The sequence below is a fragment of the Chinchilla lanigera genome, unplaced genomic scaffold (assembly GCF_000276665.1).
Source record: "Chinchilla lanigera isolate Chin_1 unplaced genomic scaffold, ChiLan1.0 scaffold00011, whole genome shotgun sequence".
Classification (NCBI taxonomy): Eukaryota; Metazoa; Chordata; class Mammalia; order Rodentia; family Chinchillidae; genus Chinchilla; species Chinchilla lanigera.
In genome coordinates, this window is record NW_004955412.1 from 33,267,702 (window position 1) to 33,288,627 (window position 20,926).

A 20,926-nucleotide genomic window follows, 5' to 3' on the forward strand; every position below is an offset into this window, starting at 1 on the left:
TTTCATTCACAGTGCTTTCCTGACCAGCTCCGTGTGGGAATCCTTATGTTAGGTTCTGTGGTTGAAGTCAGACATGGTCCCCTTGTTCATGAAGATTATAGGTTAAACAGGGGCGCATTAGTCAAGCAAAGAAACTGAAAACCAAGATTAGAATATAAAGGAAAGCCTTTAGGGATAAGGAGTCTGCCCCATGTGCTGCTTCTGTGATCTTACCACTTAGAACAGTGCTGTGCTTGTGACAGTGTTGAGTGGGTGTTCACTGGATGGATGCCAACCTGAGGACAACGGCAGTCGGAAGCAATTTGTGAGGTGGGGTGCACTGGAGGATCTGATCTTCTCCGAGTGCTCAGGGAAGGCTTTCTTCTGGAATGGCTGCTGAAAGCAAGTAGACCCCTACTGGGTGAGTGAGATGGGGTGAATCCCAGGGAGGGGAGAGGGCTGTCCTTCAAGGACAAAGGGACTTCTGGAGGAGAATGAATGGATAAGATGGAGCATGTCATGGTAGTACTGGCTGATACCGGGCACATTCACAGTGACAGGCATGGATGCACAGCTTCAGTTTGTCACATCACTCTGCGGGGCAAAATCCCACTGAGAGCTGACAAGGACACTGTTATATCAGCAGGCCAGGAAAACATTATCCCAATTTCTACTCAGTAAACTGAGGCCTGCAGTGTGAAGCTGTCCAAGTCATCCACCTAAACCCATCCACCTCTTGTTTAATCTCACTCAGCTTTTGAGGCAGACGTTAAAATTCCGCCATAACAGCACATGTGAGGAAAGGAAGACTCAGCAAGGATGAGTCATTCATGTGGCTGAACTGGGATGTGACTCTACATTTTTGCTATGAATTGAACTGTGTCCCTCCAAAATCCTTAGGATGAACCTCAAGGACTCATTGTGAATGTATTGGAGAAGCACCTGTAAGGGATATTTAGGGTCTAAAGAGATTATAAAGGAAGGTTCCTGAACCAATGCAATTAGTGTCCTTATAAGCAAAGATACCAGTTGGCCAGCTGAACATTAGTTAGAACTCAGAGAAAGGCTACGTGATGACATCGTAGCTGGTTAGGAACTGGGAAGTGGACCCTCACTAAAATTAACTGACTGGAACCTGTATCTCGGACTTCTAACCTTTGACCAGGAATTTACTGCTTAAGCCACTTCAATTGAGGTAATTGCTGTGGCAGCCCAAAGAAACTAATACAGCCTTTGTGTAAGCTGGGACATGCCCTAGCCTGAGTTAACAGCAGAGGCATAGATGCAAGCCACCTGGCTGATGGTCCTGTGTGCCTTTGTGGACCACATTCCCCTATACAGATGACCTCATTGATGGAATAAGTGAAGGTCAGGGGCAGGGCAGTGCCCTTGTCTCTCACTCCCTCTGCTGAGGGATGCAACTCATGGTCATCATAGTGTGGCAGGCTCTGTGTCTGTGGAAAGTGACAGTTACAGAGCTGACTCCAGGCTTCAGAAATTCAAATGTTATCACTTTCCATGTGAATGAGGTTGATGTCTTAGAAAATTAGGGCTTCTAGTCTTTCACCTCTGGAAACAGAGCTGACACCAGCACTGCTTGGTCTGGACGTAAGAGTGTTAGTGTGGATACCCCAACCTCTCTCTGTCTCTCTCCCCTCTGCCTGGGTTAATCCTCCAGAACCTGATGACAGGGCCAGTCCTGGTTCTCACGGCCTGTTCCTTACTGTATGTCTGTCAGGGTTACAGGACCTCTTTGTTCTTCCTTTCACTGCTCTGTAAAATGAGACTAATGACTTGATTTGCACAGAACTGATATGATTCCTGGAAACCAGCAAATATCCGGTCAGCAACAGATATTACCATTATGAATGATGACCCTAAGTACCTCTACTTTAAAACAAAGTTTTCAGAACAAAGTCAGTAGCCTTCTTTGTCTTGGGAAAAAAAAATAAAAGATTCACACTAGGGTAACTGCTCCACAGAAACAGTCAAAAAATTGTCCATGTGGTCTCTGGGCCAGGTTCCTCTCTGTGCTGCTGCACGTAGAAAGAGTAGAATACTCATCATTGTTGGAGGCAACCAGGTGCCAGCTTGCTATTTGGTGGCTCAGTACCCTTTCTCGGAGGGCTACCCTGCCATTCCATGTGAGCACCATAGTAATCTCATGCTGTTCTTGTGTCTGTGCAAACCAGCCCCCTTGAAGTCTGCCCACTCTGGAGGGGCCTGGGGAGGGGAACAGGCAAGCCTGTCTTTGAAACTGGCTTAAACACAAAAGCACAGGCATTCAGGCAGGCAGAGGAAGGAAGGAACATGCTGTACCCACCTGCCACTGCTGATGAGGGGCTTATTTCTAAGACACACACAGCACAATGCACACACAATGCAGAGAGAAAACAAGAGACATAGATCACACATTTCAGATGGTTGGTGGACAAAGTTTAGTTCATGTCAACGCAGAAAGCTTGCTCGGGGGCTGAGATGCACATGGAGAAAGGGGTTTCTCTCCATCTTCGGCATCAGATGCTCCCCTCTAACCAAACCCCAGCAAACAGGCACATACATACACATGGAACCTAGCACGACAAGCTGGTCCTGGCCCAGGCATGAAATGTGGGACAAGACTGTGGACACAGCAGCGTGGGAAAATGAGTGAAAAGGGAAAGGGCTTTCAAGAGGCCAGCATGGCTCCCGAGATCTCTCCATTCACAGGAGAGAAACAGACCTTCAGGGAAGGGTCTCCTGTTGCAGCTGCAAATGGAACAGCTGTCTGGTGAGGACTGAGACCCTGAGCCAGTCATCTCAGTGGATGAGAGCATGCTGTGGCAGTTGACATGAGGCTCATGGTGGCAGTGCTTGGCTTGATTTAGCATATAAATACATCTCACTGAATCCTAGGCTCTTGCTACAGAAGTTTCAGTATCTTTAAATTGTCTCTAGTTCACCCACAGAGATATACCTCTATATCGTAGTGGAGTCAGATAGCTCCATGGAATCTTTATGGATTCCAAATTGGAGGTGATTCAGAATTTGTTTCACTGTTTTTGAAAAGGGTGAACATTGACTTTTGATAACTAGGTCAATCAATGAGCTCGCAAATACCCCTGTGTCACATGCCACTGGAATGATAGACGGGAGGATTTCTTATGTTAAGGTAGTGGGCTGAGCAGTATGGATGGGCACAGGCTAAGCAGATGGCTCCTTCCCCCTCCTGAGCCCTTTGGGCTCCCCATGAGGCTGAGCCCACCGTGTCTGGGCGTCCAGCACTCACCATACAATGTGATGCTGGCATTGGTGTTCCCAAGCTTGTTGGTGGCCACGCAAGTGTAGTTCCCATAGTCCTTCTCTGAGACATTGAAGAAAGTCAGAGTGGATATGTGGCCTTTGTTCTCAATTCTCACTCCTTCCAGGCCAGTGGCTAACCTGCAAGAAGAGAGGGTGCTGCTGGCCTGGTCCTGCAGCTGGGTGGGGGAAGCAGGCAGAAGGTGCCAAGACAGTGCAAAGATATCACAGATCAATTCTGCAAAGAGGCTCCCTTTCCAAAACTCTTGCCTCTAACTAACCTACACCTCCAGCTCAAACTCTAACTACCACAGTCTCCAACAGGAGAGAAAAGGAACAGAGAGCCATGCTCAAAAGAAGCAACTGATTGGCTTCTCATCATCACGACCCCCATGTCTGGAACGAACCTCAAATTTGGAAACAAGATCAGTTCATTCCGTTAACTTCCCAGCTTCCTCCATTTTTATCTCCTGATTCTAAAAGAGACTCTTACAGAGGAGGCTGTGACACATTTCTACTTTGCTTTGTCTTTGCCCTGTACTTTATCATCCTCTTCCATGTAGGGATGACCCCACAGCTCTGGTTCATATCAGTGCTAGTTCCTGGAGGTACCTGCTATCTTCCTTGAACCACTGGAATTCAGCCATAGGCACCGCAGAGGCCTCACAGCTCAGGATACCCTTCTGACCCACCGAAACACCGGTGTTCTTGGCTTTTGAGATATAAGGAGGGTCTGTGGGAAAAATCAACAAAGAATAAATCACGTAGGCTGATTACATGAAAAACATGAAAGCTACATCCAGCAACTTGCTGCTTGTCTTATGACACCCCTACTTCCCAGTGAAATGACCAGTTATTGTAAGAAAAAAACTTCTTAGGCAGGGCATGGCGATGCACCCCTATACTTCTATACTCCAGGAGGCTGAGGTAGGAGGATTGCTGAGAGTTTGGAGCCAACCTGGGCTACATGGTCAGTTCATAGCCAGCTTGGACTACACACCAAGACCCTGTCTCAAAATAAATAAACAAACAAACAAATGCACATGCAGAAGACAATTTCTTGCTCAAAGACACTGCATTTACCCAGCATCTCCTTTGGTCTTCAACCCAGTTTTAAGTTAGCAGCTGTGCCAGTATGCTGAAAGCATTGACAGCCCCAGAAGACCCTAGAGAACAAGGGCAGTGGAGGGAGCGCAGGTCTTCAAAAATGGCACTGCCACTACCAGCACGTCCACTTAACCCTTGTCCCTTTTTCCCCCTGGAACGCCCCTGGGGGAGTGTGACACTCACAGTTCACGGTGATTTTCACTTTCCGCACATCTGGTGCTGCAACATCATTCAGCGCACTGCATTCATACTCCCCGGACTGGTCACGCTTGATGTCAGAGATTTCCAGGTATTCATCCTCACTCACAAAGCTCTGGCCTTTGGGGAGGAAAAGAACAGGTAGAAACAATAAAGAAATTATTAAACCAGGGGCAGAACCATATTCACATCAGGAAGGTGAAGAAGGAGCAGGCAAAGCCACAGTTGGGGTCTGAAGTCAAACATACAGGGCACCGTTAAGAAAGTCTCTGGATGAGTCATGTGCTAATGTACTATCAGTCCAGCACTTAGATTTTCAGGGCATTTGAGTAAGAAAGGAATATCAATATTTTCTTAAATGATTACCATGACTATGAAAAGGTACATGATAAACAACCCAATACATTAATAAACCTTGAGATTTTAAAGAGAACTGTGAAGGATAATATGATAAAATCTGTGAAATAACTTTATGCTAATATGAACAATATTTTCATTTTTTACTATGTAAAAATGCTTTTCAATGTAAAAATCACTAACTACTTGTACTATAAATAAGTGAATACTTTGTTTTAATACAAATTCAAAACAGTTGGTTCAGTTTCAATTTTAACTGGAGTCATTCCACAATGTATATGTATTTTAAATGATTATGTTATACATGATAAAAAATATGGTTTTTACCAATTAAAAATTTTAAAACTATGTACATAAGGTAGAGTGGAGAATAAATGAATAAATGAATCACTTCATCACTGCTACATAGTAAATACTCAACAACCATTTGCTAAAAATTTAAAAAAAACCTGATATTTCAAGTAATAGCTGTTTGGTTACTAGAACAGTCTCATGGATTTAGAATGTGATTTGGGGGGGCATTCTAGAGGTCTCAGTCTCAACACTTATGAAATTTTCAGTTCATGATCCAAAATATTACGGGACTGGAAAATTTGCTTTGTCCACCGTGACATGCTCTTGCAACTTTTTGGACACAACGCCTTATTTTTTAGCCCACACCTTGCAGTTTAATGCAAAGAAAACAGACCTGCCATCTTCAAACAAATACTGAGTTCTTTGGAAACACTGGGCTCGCATGAAAACCCAGCCATCATGAAGGCTAAAGGAGAGGTGCAGCCACCTTCCTGTCTCATAAACCTGCTACCTTTTGTGTTTCTAGTTTGAAGGTCAAATTATTCCAGGACAGTGAAAACTTAGTATAACCCCACCCACCCATCCACACACACACACACAGAGGCATATTTTGATCCAATGGGCAGTTGTTAATCCCACAGCTGGGGCTCATGACAGGCACAGAGCAGAAAGGTAGGGTGTGTGTCAGGGGCTGTGAGGATTCTGGCACTTTGGCATCCTGACTCAGCGCCAGGTCTAAGTTTTGAGGAGCTCTCACACCCATATGCCAGACCATGTGCTTTTCAGTCCCTGCTGCTTTCTTCACCTCTATCCCCTGCCTCAGGCCATCCTCAGCTGGAGTGTAATGTCAGTTACTAGATACTGACTGTCCCTAGAAGCTACCCATAGGACAACTTGAGTCACACCAAGTAGGCACCCTTTGAGATTGCAATCTCATGGAAGAAATGCTGCACTGGCCAGCAAGAGTAACTGATGCTACCACTGCACTGTTCCAGGGTCCGGGCCTGGGGACAAGCCCCAGGGCAACCCATAGGGGTGTGCTTCAGACTTGGCAGGGAATCTGGCTGAAGCTGTGTGAAAAGGGACTGGTGGGTGCTGGATGGAAGAGCCTCCCACAGGGGAGGAGGGGGCCTGAGAGAGTACCACACTCCCAGCCTCTGGTCTCAGCAGCTCCAGCTGCTCTCAGGCAGCTGTGGGAAGCTGAGAACATTTTTCAGAGACAACTGCAGAGCATAGGGCCCCCTGGGGCCTGGGAAGTGTCCCTCCCTTTGTGGTGTCTCAGCTGTGGTTGTTGCTCAAAGTGTAGCCAAACAGGAAAGATGAAAAAGTGCACTTATGCAAAATGGGGACTGTTATAACACTACCTCATTAAGAGAGAAATGGAATCCCGTCAAGTTTGTAGGATAAAGTGTTTCTCAGATTTAATTTGCATATAAGTTCCTCGGGGTCTTTAAAAAAGTACAGATTTGAGTCAGTAGGCCTGGGGCAATCCGAGATTCAAGGTACTAAGGAGTGGCCAGTGCCCTTGTGCTGCGGGGCTGAGCCACACTTGAGACTGAAGCTGCCAAGTGTGGGCAGGCTATGTGTGCTCTCGCTGACACACTCCAGAGCTCCGTGTGTCGGAGGGCTGGACCCCATTTTCACGGTTCTGAGAGGTGGCAGAAACGTGGAGACGCTGGGCCTGGTCTGGGTCCTCGGGCTTTATGGGACAGGATGCGTCCTTGAGGGCTACTGGGAACAAGCTATCCCCTTTCCTGCCTATGAGGAAAGTGGCCTAGCTTTGGGTGCGCTCCCACCTTGATCTGCCATCGCATCACACTGGTCAAGGATTGCAAATGGTGAGAGACAGAACAAAGCTTTTAATCAAAATATCTCATGAACAGGTACAAATCCCCTATGATGAATATGATCATTATGTATTTCTAGGGTGTACCAATAAACTTAATTAAAACAGAAGTTCATGGGACCAAAAAGAAAAAAGGAGTAAACCTTTTTTTCTCTGCAAATTAATTATCTCAGGTGTTGGTTCTTGTAACATGAAGTGGACTAACATGGTCTATGAAGTCAGTAACTGGTCAAGAAATACTCTGCTGTCATCTCTGAGCAGCCTGCATCTCAAAGACTCACTGTCAAGGAGTCTGGAACTCAGAGAGAGACACTGAAGCTGGGACCAGACCCTCAGAGGTAAATTCCCCACTGACTACCATTTGACTACAAAATATGCATACGCCACACACATGGGTGTCTTTGCTGGGGCATGGGAAGAGGTCCCAGTAGGTGATTTAGATTCTCTTCACTACTTGGAACGCCAACTGAGATTTTGTTCAAGTACAACCAATCTAGGTGGCTAACTGCCTGGAGCTCCTGGAAACCATGGGGTTGAATGCTTTCCTTGCCCTCTTTGCTTCCAGTTGCAACACAGAATTCTGATTCCCTGGTGCAGAGAAGGGCAGAGAAGGCAGCACATGTTTTAATCCTCTCTGCTGGCTACTAGGAAGCCACCTTGCTGACTGTGGAGGATGAGCAGGAGCAGGGAATAACATCTAAGGAAAACAAAGGCAAGGAAGAAGAAGAGTAGATAGGGAAGGATGTACAGGGGTGAGGAAGGAAAGAAAGACAGATCGGGACAGGCAAGATGGACTGGGAGCCACTGGGACATTCTGAGGATGCATTCATATTGTTGGTGGGATGTAAAGTAGTACAACCATTCTGGAAAATGGCATGGAAATTTCTCAAAGAACTAAAATTAGCAATTCAATCTGACACAGCTGTCGTCTTTGTAGAGGCCTTCCCCAAAGAGTTTAAGATATCAGACTACAGTGATACATTCATACTGATGTTTATAGCAGCATAATTTGTAATAGCTGAATCCTGAAAGCAGCATGTATTCCCGTTAATAGACAACTGGATAAAGAAAGTATGGTATCTATACATAATGGAATACTCAGCTATATATGGAGAGGACCCTTCACCTTGGGGAGTCACCAATCACAGGGGTCCAGAATTTCAGGCATTTTTTCCCTGTATTTAAGCTCAATATTTCAGTTGGTCATTTGTAGACACCTTCTTAAGGTACAGAAAGTCAGAAGGATTTATTATAGCTGGAAGTAATATAAGCATTTGGGGATGAAGAGATCAGACAGGAAATCCAGAGAACCCAGCAGCTTCCTACCCGCTTCCTGCCCTTCCCTGCTGGGAGTCCATGCCGCTGCAGGCAGGCCATCACACTTACACCCATTTTCCCTTCCATTTCCTCTTCCAACTCCTTACAGGCACAACATTGAAAGTAGGAGTGATGAGAGATTTTAGCTTTTCACTTTTTTAGATTATTGTCCCTGACAGAGTGTCTTCCTTTTGAAAATCCCTGGGGACAATTTCAGAATGTGGCCTGTTCCTTAACAGATTACTCATATTACCAAAACAAGCACACACATTTTGAGACAAATCCCATCTAATCCCTCCTTAGGAAGTGATTGAGGGCCGGGGATACAGCTCAGTGGCACAGTACCTGCCTGGCAAGCATGAGGTTGTGAGTTCGATTCCCAGTACCAAAAAGAAAAAAAAAAAAGAAATGATTGAAAGTCATCTTCTTGGTGTGCCCACCTTTGCTGTCTCTCCAAATATGATACGTGCAGCCGTATCCTGATCCACAGAGACAGCTCTGCGAGGTTTGATGCCAGCCCTCTTATGGGCTTTGCCAGGAGACCTGTCAGGAGGCAGCTCTCAGAGGGGCTTGAGGGCAAAAGTGCCACAGAGGAGTGGGCTGCAGATGAGAGCAGGACAGAGGGCTGGAGAGCAATAGAGTAGCCTGGAGAAGGGATAGGGGAATGAGGGCCAGAAGGAAATCAGTGGGTGCGGGGAGAATATGCCCTGCAGAGGTCCACTGAGTCAAATGAGAGGTTTCCTACAGCAACAAGAAGAGATCCCTGGTACTCAACAAGAGGGACTATTAGAGGTGATTGCCAGCAATGCTGGATTTGGACAGCTGGAATTGCATGTGCAGGTGATTGTGTGCATAGTGCTGGTCTGTTAAGTTTTTGATCCATCTTAGAAAATAACCTTTAGCTCACTCACCAAAGACGGGCAGAAATACAAACTTTCAAAGAATAACCACTTCACTCCTATAAAGATTATGCCACGCTAATGAAATGCAAAGGGGCTGCTATGTTGGGAACCTGAAGGAAATCCTGCCATGGAAGTCAGGAGCACGATAAGGCCCCAGGAAGGACACAGGACTGTCTGGCACTGCCTCTAGTCCTAGCCTCTGGTTCCTGGTGTGAGGGAGGCAAGGAAGAGACTGTCAGTTCTTGAGGGGAGCTGTCCCCAAACTCTGCCACTCACCCTTCTCACTTTCCAGGATTTTGGCCAATTGAATATCATCACAAAAACGAGCAGATAAAAATAGCATCTCTTAGAATGTCAACTGGACTACACTCTGGGCTTGGAATCTGTTTTAGTTACTTTTCTTGTTGCTGAGACAAAATGTCTGACAACAAATGTTAAAAGAGGAAAGGTTTATTTTAGCTCACAGTTTGTAGAAGATGACTTTCTGGTCGTAGCTGGCCAACTCCAAGGCAAGGTGGCATGGCAGAGGGGCATTGTAGAGGAGAAACAGTTCATGGCAGAGCAGAGCAGGCAGAAGGCAGAAAGCAGCAAGCAAAAGCAGTCACCCTCTTCCTGTCCCTTATATTCTATTCAGGTTACCCATTCTTAGAGCAGGTAACACTGGCACCCAGGGTGGGTCTTCCCATCATCCACACCCGGAATGATGCCAAACTAATCAGTGGACTAATTTAGCAAACATGCACCCTTAACCTTAGTATCACACATTCCACATCCAGCCACCTCTGAAAAGCCCCACCTACAGCCACATGAGGCTTTGGGGGGACATCTAGACACAGGTGATAACAGAATCCTTGGCTCACTTGAAATTCTTGCCACTCTCCTTGAGGACTGCAGGCAGCTGGACTGCAGAGCTGGGATAGTAAAGTGTGCAGTGGTAGGCTCTGGAACTGGACCTGAGAGGACTGTGTGGAGCACAGCAGTGCTCTCCCCATTCACACAGGACAGCTTTAACCATACCCAACGAGGCCTCCATGGAGGACACAAGGGCTGACTGGGTGGGGGAAGGTGTCTTCTAGAAACCTGAAAGCTCCCTCCTTCTTAGACATCTCCTAGCCTTGCTCAACCACATACCTCCTGACATGAATCCCCTTCTTATGGAAGCGAGAAACATTGGAAACAAGCTTGAATTTGGAGTTGGAATCAGGTTTTGACATTTGTAATACAGTTAGCCTAACAGAACCTGAATCTTATACTCTTCAATTTTCATCCCATAAAGCAGTCATTCCACTGTCTGAATTGCAAACAACCTGACTACAAAGGACATTTTCCACTTTTTTGAACATCTGTGGCATCAAGTATCTGCTAAATCTACAGCATGTGTTGACTCCTGGCCTGACTGTCTAGAGGTCTGCAAACTCTGCATCCACACAAGACTCCCTTCCCATCTTTTTATTTCATGCAAATATTCTCTGCTAGTCTCCTCTCCTCACTATAGATCCTCCCTCACCCATTTTTCTTTTAGAACACTACTGGCAGGAAGCAGCTCTGGACTCCCCTTCTTTAGTGAAACCAAGGAGTGTGTACAGCAGCACATCACAGCCTTGCCTGCTCCCAGCTCTCAGAGATGCTGCTCCCTCCACTGCACTGGACTTAATGAAAAGTGTGATAAACCCACTATTTCATTTTCTCTTAATTAATACAAGCAATTGAATTGTGCTAAAGTCATTTTAGTTTGGAGATGAGCGCCTGGGTAAATGTCTCACTTGCTAGCGGTGACAAAGGCACTTTGTTTTGGGCTAAAGCAACCTTTCTCAGGTATAGCCGCCAGGGCTTTTCCCAGGATGGATGGTTTTCCCCATACAGGACTGTGTGCTGGCAGCAAGTTGGCCAATGATAAGACCAATGCTTTTCTGTGAAAGTCCCCTCAGCTTCAAGTGTGTGCATGTGAGGGGGTCAATCAGGAATGCTACGTGAAACAGGGGCTCAGAGGAAATCCCTGGCCATGGTGAGAGCCCTTCCCTCTATACCTTGGTAAGGGTGATAAAAGTACTTTCTGTCCCCAGCTTCTGACCTAAGCATAACTGGGGTGCCATGGTTGACCCACCAGGAGTAGTCCTGAGTTAAGAATACAGGAACAGCCCGGATGTCTGAGAGGATGCCATACATTCTCTTTAAATGGAAGTGGGAGGCATGCACTAGGGAAAAGGAGAGGGGAAAGGGATGGGGAGAGAGAGGAGGGGAGGGAAAGAGAGGGTAGAGGGAAGGGCAGGGGAAGGAGAGAGAGAAAGAGAGAGAGAGATGGCAGTGCACAAATGCAGAAAGCTGGGAATTCCATAAAGGCACAAAAGCAGCTTAAAACAGAAGATTAAATCCCCATGATGAGCAGAGTAGTTTACCTTTTCTTTTTTAAGTAGTTGGTATTTACATTTTAAAAAGAATTTCAATATAAGCTACACAAACAGTTCAGATCAAAACAATGTAGAGATGGAAGAAAAAGTCATCATTTTAAAATGGTAGAGTCTAAATAACTATGTTATTGGCAAAATGTTTAAGGATATTTGTAAAGCTTTTATTTTACAGTTTTCTTCTTATTATTTTTATTCTGAACCAGTGGAGTTCAGTATTAACAACCAAAAAGCAAAAGGATTTCTGAACAGTAAGATTTTTGCTTTAAAGAAAAAAAAGGTATAAAGTTTAGAAAACAAACAGAATGTAATCAAGGCACCGAGTGACCTACTGCTTCTTTCACTTGTACAAATCTTAAGCAAGTTGCCTGTTAGGCATTCTAGCCACCCAGCCTCACCTTCCCAAAGAAAATATTTCACTGGGACAGGAATGTCTCCGGCCACGGTGCAGTCTGTGATCATGGAACTCACAGCAGACCCACAGAGTGAGGATCTGTCAAGGTTCAGTATGGTACAGATAGTATTTCTAATAGTAGAGCAAAATCAGAATAAGTACCTCAGCCCCTGCCTGCCTATAGGGCCATTAGCTCTTTCCTCCTAACAATTCCTGTGTATGACTCACTTTCCCTAGAGGTTACCTCAGTTCTGTGCTCATAATGATGTTCTGGTCAAAATACACCGCATGCATGATTGTGCTCCCACGAAACTGCATTGCATGAAACACTCCTACCACCTATGACACCTTAGCTGTCATGATATTGCAGTGCAGTGCTTGTCTTTGTAGTGATGCTGGTATAAACAGACCTACTGTATGGCCCATGGTATAGCACATATATTTACATACAGTATGGAATGCTTAATAATAACCAATAACTGTTATGGATTATGTCCTGATTATACCGTGCTTTTCACTGTGATTTTAGAACATGCACCTTCTGTTGAATGGTGCGCCCCTCCAGACATATCCCTGTCTTCCACCTGTATTTGGGTTGCAGCATCAAAGATACTTTTTCTTTTTGTAGCATTTGGGATTAAACCCAGGAACTTCTCATTGACCTATATCTTCGGTCTCCTTTTCTCACTTCTTTTCATCCCTTCTCTCCCTCCAGCTCCTCTTCTCTTCTCCTCTTTGTTTTGTGACAGGGTCTCCCTAAATTAAGTTGTGCAGGCTGCATTTGAACTTCTGATTTCCCTGTCTCAGCCTCATAGAGTGCTGGGATTTCAAGCATGTGTCGCTGAGCCCAACTGCTTTCCTGTTTTTTTATGGTCTTCTTTTTTTTTTTTTTTTTTTCGTTTTTTTCCAGTACTGGGAACCCAACTCATAACCTTGTGCTTGCCAGGCAGGCGCTGTGCCGCTGAGCTAAATCCCCAGCCCCTACTGTTTTTTTATGTACTAGATGACCCTCTAGCTTGGGACAGTCTCAACTGACACATGTCCTCCCAGTGCAGTTGTTATTCACCTTCTGCTCTGCAAAGCGAAGAACCAGATTGGCTGTAGAGCCCAGAGGCTGCTGCACTTACAGCCTGCTGAAAGCTGGGCCACCACAGACAGTGGCCCTGCTGCTGCCTGCACCTTCCTGCGCACCGAGCTGTCCCTGCACACACACTTTTTAATTCAACAGCTGGCAGGGGCTTAGCCCACGTGGACTGAAGAAGGACCATGTGAGCAACTGTTCTCTGGGAGCTGGTGGCCTGTCAGCTACACTCTTCCCCAGAGCGCCAATAACAGCGGACCATGGGGGCCTCAGCCAACCAGAGGGGCCCAGTGCTGATGCAGAGTGTAACCCAGCTGGGTGTGAGGCATCCTGGCCTGCAGTCCTGCAAAACAGATGCCAGGCCCACTACTATCTGAAATGGTTCCAAGGGCCTGGAGCATGCAGGGAGCCTGGGGCCTTTGCACTCTGCTGGAGAAAAGTGCTCTCAGGAAAAGCCTCTCCTAGTTTCTAAAGATTGGCTCCCTCCTCTTACTTCCTCTTGGAGGTTGGCTCCCTCCTCTTACTTCCTCTTTCTTTCCTTTGATTCTCTTTCTCTTGCCTTTTATCTAGTTTCTCTATTACTTTCCAAAACAACAGCCCCATGACACTAGTGTTAATTATCAGCATTCATTAGTATTTTCAAAATACTTATATCAGCTCCAGGCCAAGTACCCACTGGCCTAACCCTGTTGGCATGCAAGCAGCAACCAGGGACATTCTGCACACCTCACAAGGCGAAGGTCTGAGCTCCAGCACTGCGGAGTGATGGCTGTGCTCGCACACACAGCTGTGGCACCCGGTGAGAGGAACAGATTAGGGCTTGGGTATTGAGCAGGCCAGGGTGCCCTCCTGGGGGAGTCAGAGTCTCTTTGGAGACTTTCTCCCCAAGGGCTCTTCTTGTCTGTACCTTGGCTCTTCTAGGCAAGTCTGTCCCTCTCTTGCATCTAACCTGAAATCTGAGTAACCTGAGCTCTCTCCACAGACATGTATCTTCCTGACCTCTCCTGGCCTAGCCACTTTCTCTAGTGGGAAAAAAGGGGAAAATGACCGAATTAGAGATCAGCAGTGCTGGGATATAATCTCAACTGAGTCACTAATTCGCTGTGTGAATTTTGAATAAGTATTTTTAGTAATCTAAGCCTCAGTACATTTTTCTATCAAATATAAAAACCTCATCAGATGAACTTCAAGGTCACTAGCACATGCCACATTTTATAACCTTTTGTAACCCAGCTATATAGTCCATGGATGAGAATCTTAAACAGTCCCTTAAACTGTGGAAATCTGATGATCACAGGGTGATAAGCAGAGCTCCAACCCAGAAGTTCAGACTCTCTGACCCATGGACCCACGAGGAAACAAAGGTTCCTCCGGTCAGGTCTGGGTGCTGCGGAAGTGACTTGGGCATCTTTATCCTCCTTATCCAGGGTCTGGATAATGCAGCATCAAAGAGAAGCACCACAGCAATCCCAAGCCAGCTTGTGTCTGTCACTGTGCTGTAGCTGCTTGGGTTTGGAGGAAAGAGGGTTTTGACAGTTATGAAGGACTGTGTTTCTCAGGGTAATGTCTTGTGTTAATGGGGAAATTAATTCTTTCCTTTCCTTTCTAAGACTCCTATTCATGCAAATTTTGACAAGTAGCTACTCTTTTTTCCCTCCTCTTGATGAGAAAGTTGGGGTAATGTCTTATAGGTATAACTAATCATCCACTTATATGATTTGATGCTCATTTTCATGGGTCTGAGGCTATGCTCAAAAGCAGGAAAATGATGCTTTTCTATGCTTTCTGCCTTGCTCTGTCATCTCTAAAAATATCCCTTCATAGCTACACGGCTCACTTCGCTAATCCTTCCCAACAGGAGAACAGATGATGAGAGGAGGAAAGGGGCATTTGAGGTAGTGAAGCCGATGCCCAGCTCTCCACCCCACTGTCTCCTTCCCATCCACCGTCAGAGGTGACCCTGGCCACACCAGCTCAGAACACGTGCTGAGAAAACGAAAGGAGATGGAGAGGCCCAGGGTCTGGTCCTTGCTCTGCCACTTACCAGGCAGGGCCCCTGGACAGACCACTTCACCCAGCCTCGGTTTCCTTTCCTTCAAATGAGGTGACTGGCCAGCTCATTTTCTAGGTCCCTCAGCCCCTGGTCTTCCCCTCAGGCCCAGTGTGCGGGGTTTCTGTGCACTTGGCATCAAACCCCGACAGCTCTCAGCTCCTATGTCAGACCCAGCATCTGGGGCATGGTGGATGAAGGTGTAAATCTGTTTTTGTGCTAGAAATACTGGCTCTGTTCTTGGAATCTGAGCATGCTGTAATGTGCTGTGACAGCCCAGGCCGGGGCTGACCAGGTTCTGAGCTCCATCCCACCCCACCCTGGCCCTGCATGGCCACCCTCCCTGCCTGACACTACTGGGACCTTTTGCACTACACGGTCACCTCCATCCTAGGGCCTCTATCAACACTAACACATTTACCAGGAAAAAATGGAGTCCTGTGCAGTTAACTATGTATATTCTCCCTTATTCCAGATGATCAGTGTTGGCTTTGTTGCCTAGGGAGACATATACTCTCTGTCTTCCTGGTAAACAATATTGTTCTGAGGAACAAAGTTGAGGAAAATGGGATGGTGACTTGCATTATATGCAGCGAGCCTGGACTGCAGGACCCTGGACCACAACATGTGGTTTGCAAGGGACTGTTGCTTTCCAAACCTTACAGAGCACATACTTGATCCTAGTTCCCTGACACGTGACTTTTGCAGAGTGTTACGAGTACTTACAAAGGGAGATTCTGAAGAGAGTAAATAGTGATGGATAGGCTTAGCGCTTTAGTAGCATAACCTTGAGCTTATTATACTCAACTTTATGGCGTATCTTTTCAATAGAATACTGTTCCCTGATAGTAAGCCATGGAATGAATGTAAATGGCTGTGGTACTTACTGCTTTCTGCACATTAAACATGTATATATAAAGAGATACATATGGATATAAATGTATAGAGGTAAAGAAAAATTCAACAGAGCAAAGGAAATGTAGATTCATTGTTTTCAAACTTTATCATTTAGCAAATTGCAGTTCGGATTCATGGACCATCTATGATTTCCTGTGTACAACTGGACTGGTAACTTGTGCACACAAGGCCCCCTGTTTTACCATGCTGAATATGAAGGAGTTGAGTTAGATTATTTCTAGAAAATATTAGTTACTCTTATTACTTATTGTAGATTGTTTAAAAATATATGTATTCCTTCTAGCCACTGAATCAAAGTGTGCACATGTGTGTGTGTGTGTGTGTGTGTGTGCGTGTGTACAATAAGGAATGTATCACATCTACAATCTCACACAGAGACAAAGGGACAAGAAAGTCCCAGAAAGGCTGTAGCATACCAATCAGAAGGCAATTCAGCTTGAGAAGAAAACAAGTGATATTTACATTATTAAATCACAATTACAAAGCAAATCAGCTATAGAAGAGAGGAGAGATCATTTCCATCAATTATTACTGAACTGAACATAATTTTTCAATCACCAGCAGATTGTAAATGGGGCCGCAGCTCATCCAGGAACTCTTCTATCACAGGAGTTATTAATTAGGTATTAACTTTGGGGAATTAGCAAGGACACTGACAAGATGGTGCAGGAAGCAGGATTCAGACAGACAGCAGGCGGTAGCCAGGTGATTTCTGAGAGGAGGTCCACAGCATTTGAGAAGACCCGATCAGCCACCCATGCGACTGGGGCTGCCATAAGTTATAAGAAAGTACATATGCTGGTGCTTTCATTCCAAGTCAGTACAGCACCAGGTAAACATAAATAATGATGCATAATTTCATGGCTACTTATCTGTGCTATGGGTGGGCTGCCAGTCCAGGTTGCACTGAGACTTCACTGGGAGAGCTCCTAACTGTGTGCAGCCCTGGCCTTTGACTGACTCTGCTGTGAGCACTCTACTTGGGCCTCCAACAATCTGGATGCTTCTTTCTAGGCAGAAGGTAGAGACCATCCATACCATCAGAACCTTACTTAGGTCAGTGCTCCTTCAATGTTCTGGGGTCACAACATGTCTCCTTAGAAAACATCTTGGCAAGAATTCATTAAATTTAATGATTTGCCAAGTTCTTTGGGGCCCTTGCTTCCCTCTTGCTTTCGATGCTGCCCAACTCTAGTCCCCTGCATTTCCATTATGGATAGAACAGACTCTAGTTCCCCCAAAGGCTTTGGTTCAGCCCCTTTCCCTTATAGAAGCGGGGTGGGAGGTCTATTTCCAGCTGTGGAAGACTGGAAGGAATGGGAGGTGTGTGCTCTTCCCTGTCCCCTGAGGGTGCCAAACAGCTTTGTTTGCTCTCATTGCTCAGCTTCTTGCCTCTGGGTTGTTAATGAATTTCATGTCATGGGGTCCAAGGCAGTTGCTAGGCACCCAGAAAATTATTACTACCCAGGCTTTTGTTTCAAGGAAACAAGCAAACAAAGAGTCTAGGCTCTTAGGGGTGGGCACAAAACTAGCTAGGAAAGGGTCAATGGTCTGAGTGCAGGGCGGTGGAGGTGACTCCCCTAGTGTCAGATTACCTGTGCATTTCTCATGCAAACCCTAGTGAGGGACAGCTGCTAGGCCTGGGTGACAAAGAGGCTGGGTCTGGAAGGAGCAAGATCCACATGCCTTCCCCACTTCCCACTCTTCTTCCCTCGCTTCATTTGTTCCTTCATTCAACGCAACAAGTGCATTTTGGGCTCTTAGGCAATGGACCTACCACTGAAAACTGAACCAAGGAAAGACAGCCTCCCAAAACATGACTGAGATTGTCTTTCTCACCACCCAGATGGTAGGGTCTCAACAGATAAATGAGAAAACATACACACCATTCCTATAATGCAGCTTGACAGAATAGAAATCACATGTTTTATTCACTTGCCATCCTTCCAGCTTCCTTTCCCCTGGGTGACTGTGACACGGCCTTCAGGCTCCAATGGGACATCACCTTTAAAGAAAAGCTGTGTAGAGACTGCAGTTTTGAACTTCGAGACACTTTTCTCATTCTGCTTCTCTTTGCTTTCTTCTCCTGAACAGTGGACTTCTAGAGGCTACTTTGGCTTCCGGTTGAGGTGGCTAGTGGGGATCAGAAAGATGGGCTCCTGTATATCTTTCCTAGCAGGGTCACCTCCAAGGCCTGAGTCACCGCTGGACATAGCTCCTTCCAAGTCTGGCTTTCTCCACTTCTCTCACAGTAATTGCCTTCCTGCAGCTTTCAGCCCAGCCCTAGAACAGCCCTGCTATTATTGCCAGGACACTGCACTGTATGAGCTATTCCCCTACACCTTGCCCGCATCTTGCAAATACCTCCTTTACTGAACCTGCCTAGGGTCATTCAAAATTGAATGTGCCTGTTTCCTGCTGGGCTCTGAGTGGCATGGTTTCCTGAATTGGAAGCCTTTGCTAGATGTTCCTACTCTAGACTTAAGTAGAACCAGCATTAATCATGATTACATTTGTCACTTAGAGCCAGGTGCTTTTGCCCCCAAGGGACATTTGGCCGTATCTGAAGACATTTTGGTCACTATAACTAGTTGTAACTGGGGACAGGCAGTGTGTTTCTGGAATTGAGGGGTAAAGTTCAAGAATGTTGCTAACTGTCTTGCAGTGCACAGAACTGGCCTCAAATGTCACTAATGCTTACTTTGAGAAACCTACACGAAAGCATAAATGCCTGGTTAATCTCCTGACTCTCCCACTAGAAGGAAGAAAGCTTGGTGAACAGGATGACCACCTACCTAACTCCCATAGAATTACCCAGTGCCCAGTGCAATCCCTGACATGTGAGATAGCTTCACAAAAAAGCTGTTAAAACAGGAAGAATAAATAAATTCACACATGGAACACAGACTTAGTCTTCCATCATCTAGTGCCTAGCTTTGAGGATGACATAGCTAAATATTATTGACAGCTAAATATAAGCCTATCAAGAAACAACTCACACAAATCCACAGTGTTTAAACCCTCCACACGGTTTCAAAGAGAGAGTGGACACTAGTTGGAGGAGTCTCTGAGGATGTGGAGTAGATAGAGTTTGAAGCAGCTCTTGGAGTGTTCTCATTTCAACAAGAGAACTCAGGTGGCATGCAAGGTAGGACCACGGGGGAAACAAGGCAAGGAAGTGGGGGGAAAACCTGGAAATTACAGGGTGGATCATTTCATCACAATGTGTTTTTAAAGAAAATTACTGATGACTCTTGGTTAGAAGATTCAGGTTCCAGAAGAAAATTCTGCCCTATTAAGCAACTTTGGGGAAATTAAAGTCCTGGAGCAACAGCTCTGTCCATGTTGGTTTCCTTGCCATGGTGTCTGTCATGAGATGCCCACTGTGTGCAAGGCACATGCTGGGCAGAGCTGACTGCCCAGTGGACATCATTCAGTGAAGGCCTGTAGTACCAATTCCTGCATAGCACAGTGCTTCATCACTGGCCTCATTTGGACTCCAGAGCGTGACAGGGTCACCTTGGTGTCTGTTTCTGGTTGTACAGAGCTAGCATCTCCCAGGTCATAACTCGTTCTTTGGAAAGTCAGTCTGAGTAAATCAACATTTGCATCCAAGTCCTGGGAAACACCCATAACAGGAAGAACAGTCTTAAAAGCCACAGATGAAGGAAGATTTGAAAGAGACAGGACAAATGCTCTGTGAGCCTGAGTCCATGCTTCCTACATCAGGCTCCAGTGGCTGTATCTAATCAGGTGCTCTCAAGCAGCTTGGTGGCCTCCATTCCTTCTGTTAGGAGACCCTCCACTCCCAGACAGTGCACACAGATGTGCCCTCCTGTGGGCTCTGGGGTGAGTACAGAGAACCGATGATAAGAAACCAGCCCCCAGGGCCTATGGGGACATGGCACCTGCTCCAACCCTGGAATAAAGTGGGGTTTGTGGGTGTCCACAGTGTATGACACGGGCCCCATCACAGAGAGGAGAGGCTGATTTCAGCTCCATCCAAGCCTGCTCTGTGGGAAACTGGGAGGAAAACTTGAAACTCAGGCCAGCATATAAATTGCTTCAGGACTGTGGGGATATAGTATCTGCACAGAGCCAATATGCACACAACTTAGAAACATTGTGATTTTCAGTCTAAAATGTCAATTTATTTTTTCCAGTAGTGTTTAATAATCATGCACTGACCCTGGACTGAATAAACATGTACAGGGCCCTGACAGCATGACATCTGACTTACCTCTTTCCCATGAGACACTTGTAGTTTTATAAACAGAATGTAACATCATTATAATAGAATGTATCACATAAACCTAGATATATTGCAGGTCTAACCTTATCTCCTCAAATGTAACAGCTACACTCTTAAATGGCCTGATCTAAATCCTAAACTCCCAATACTAGCATTGTCAAGGAGATCCTCCATGGCGTCTTTACTTTGTTTCTATTAAATCATGCACTCCTGTCTTGCTTACTTTACTCTTGTTGCTGAGACAAAATACCCAGCACCCAAAATTAAGGAAGGAAAGGTTTAATTAGCTCAAAGTTTGTGGAGGTTTCAGTCTATACTTGGCTGACTCCAAGGCAGGGTGGCACATGGCACAGGGCAACAGTTCATGGTGGCCCAAACAGCAAAGTAACAAGAGCAAAAGGGAGGAGTGGCAGAGAGCAAGGCTCTTTTCTCCCTTACATTATATGTAAAGTCCCTGCCCCAGGATGAGTGTAGCAATCAAACCCATAATTCCAACATTGGACCATGAGTCATGTGTGAATCATGAATCTAGAAGCCCGCCCCATGA

General features: G+C 45.8%; 1 protein-coding gene across 3 annotated transcripts in view; it reads right to left on the reverse strand.

Annotated features, from left to right (window-relative positions):
- Positions 1-20,926, reverse strand: part of Opcml (opioid binding protein/cell adhesion molecule-like) — a 1,129,591-nt gene that overhangs the window by 11,689 nt on the left and 1,096,976 nt on the right. For 2 of the 3 annotated variants that reach the window (XM_005378577.2, XM_005378576.2), the window contains 4 exons: positions 4,549-4,683; positions 3,871-3,991; positions 3,248-3,399; positions 2,303-2,329 (listed from right to left, as the gene is read on the reverse strand). In XM_005378577.2, coding sequence (XP_005378634.1) covers positions 2,303-2,329; positions 3,248-3,399; positions 3,871-3,991; positions 4,549-4,683 — 435 coding nt within the window. The remainder of the gene's footprint in view (positions 1-2,302; positions 2,330-3,247; positions 3,400-3,870; positions 3,992-4,548; positions 4,684-20,926) is intronic. The other variant, XM_005378578.2, reaches the window with a different exon arrangement.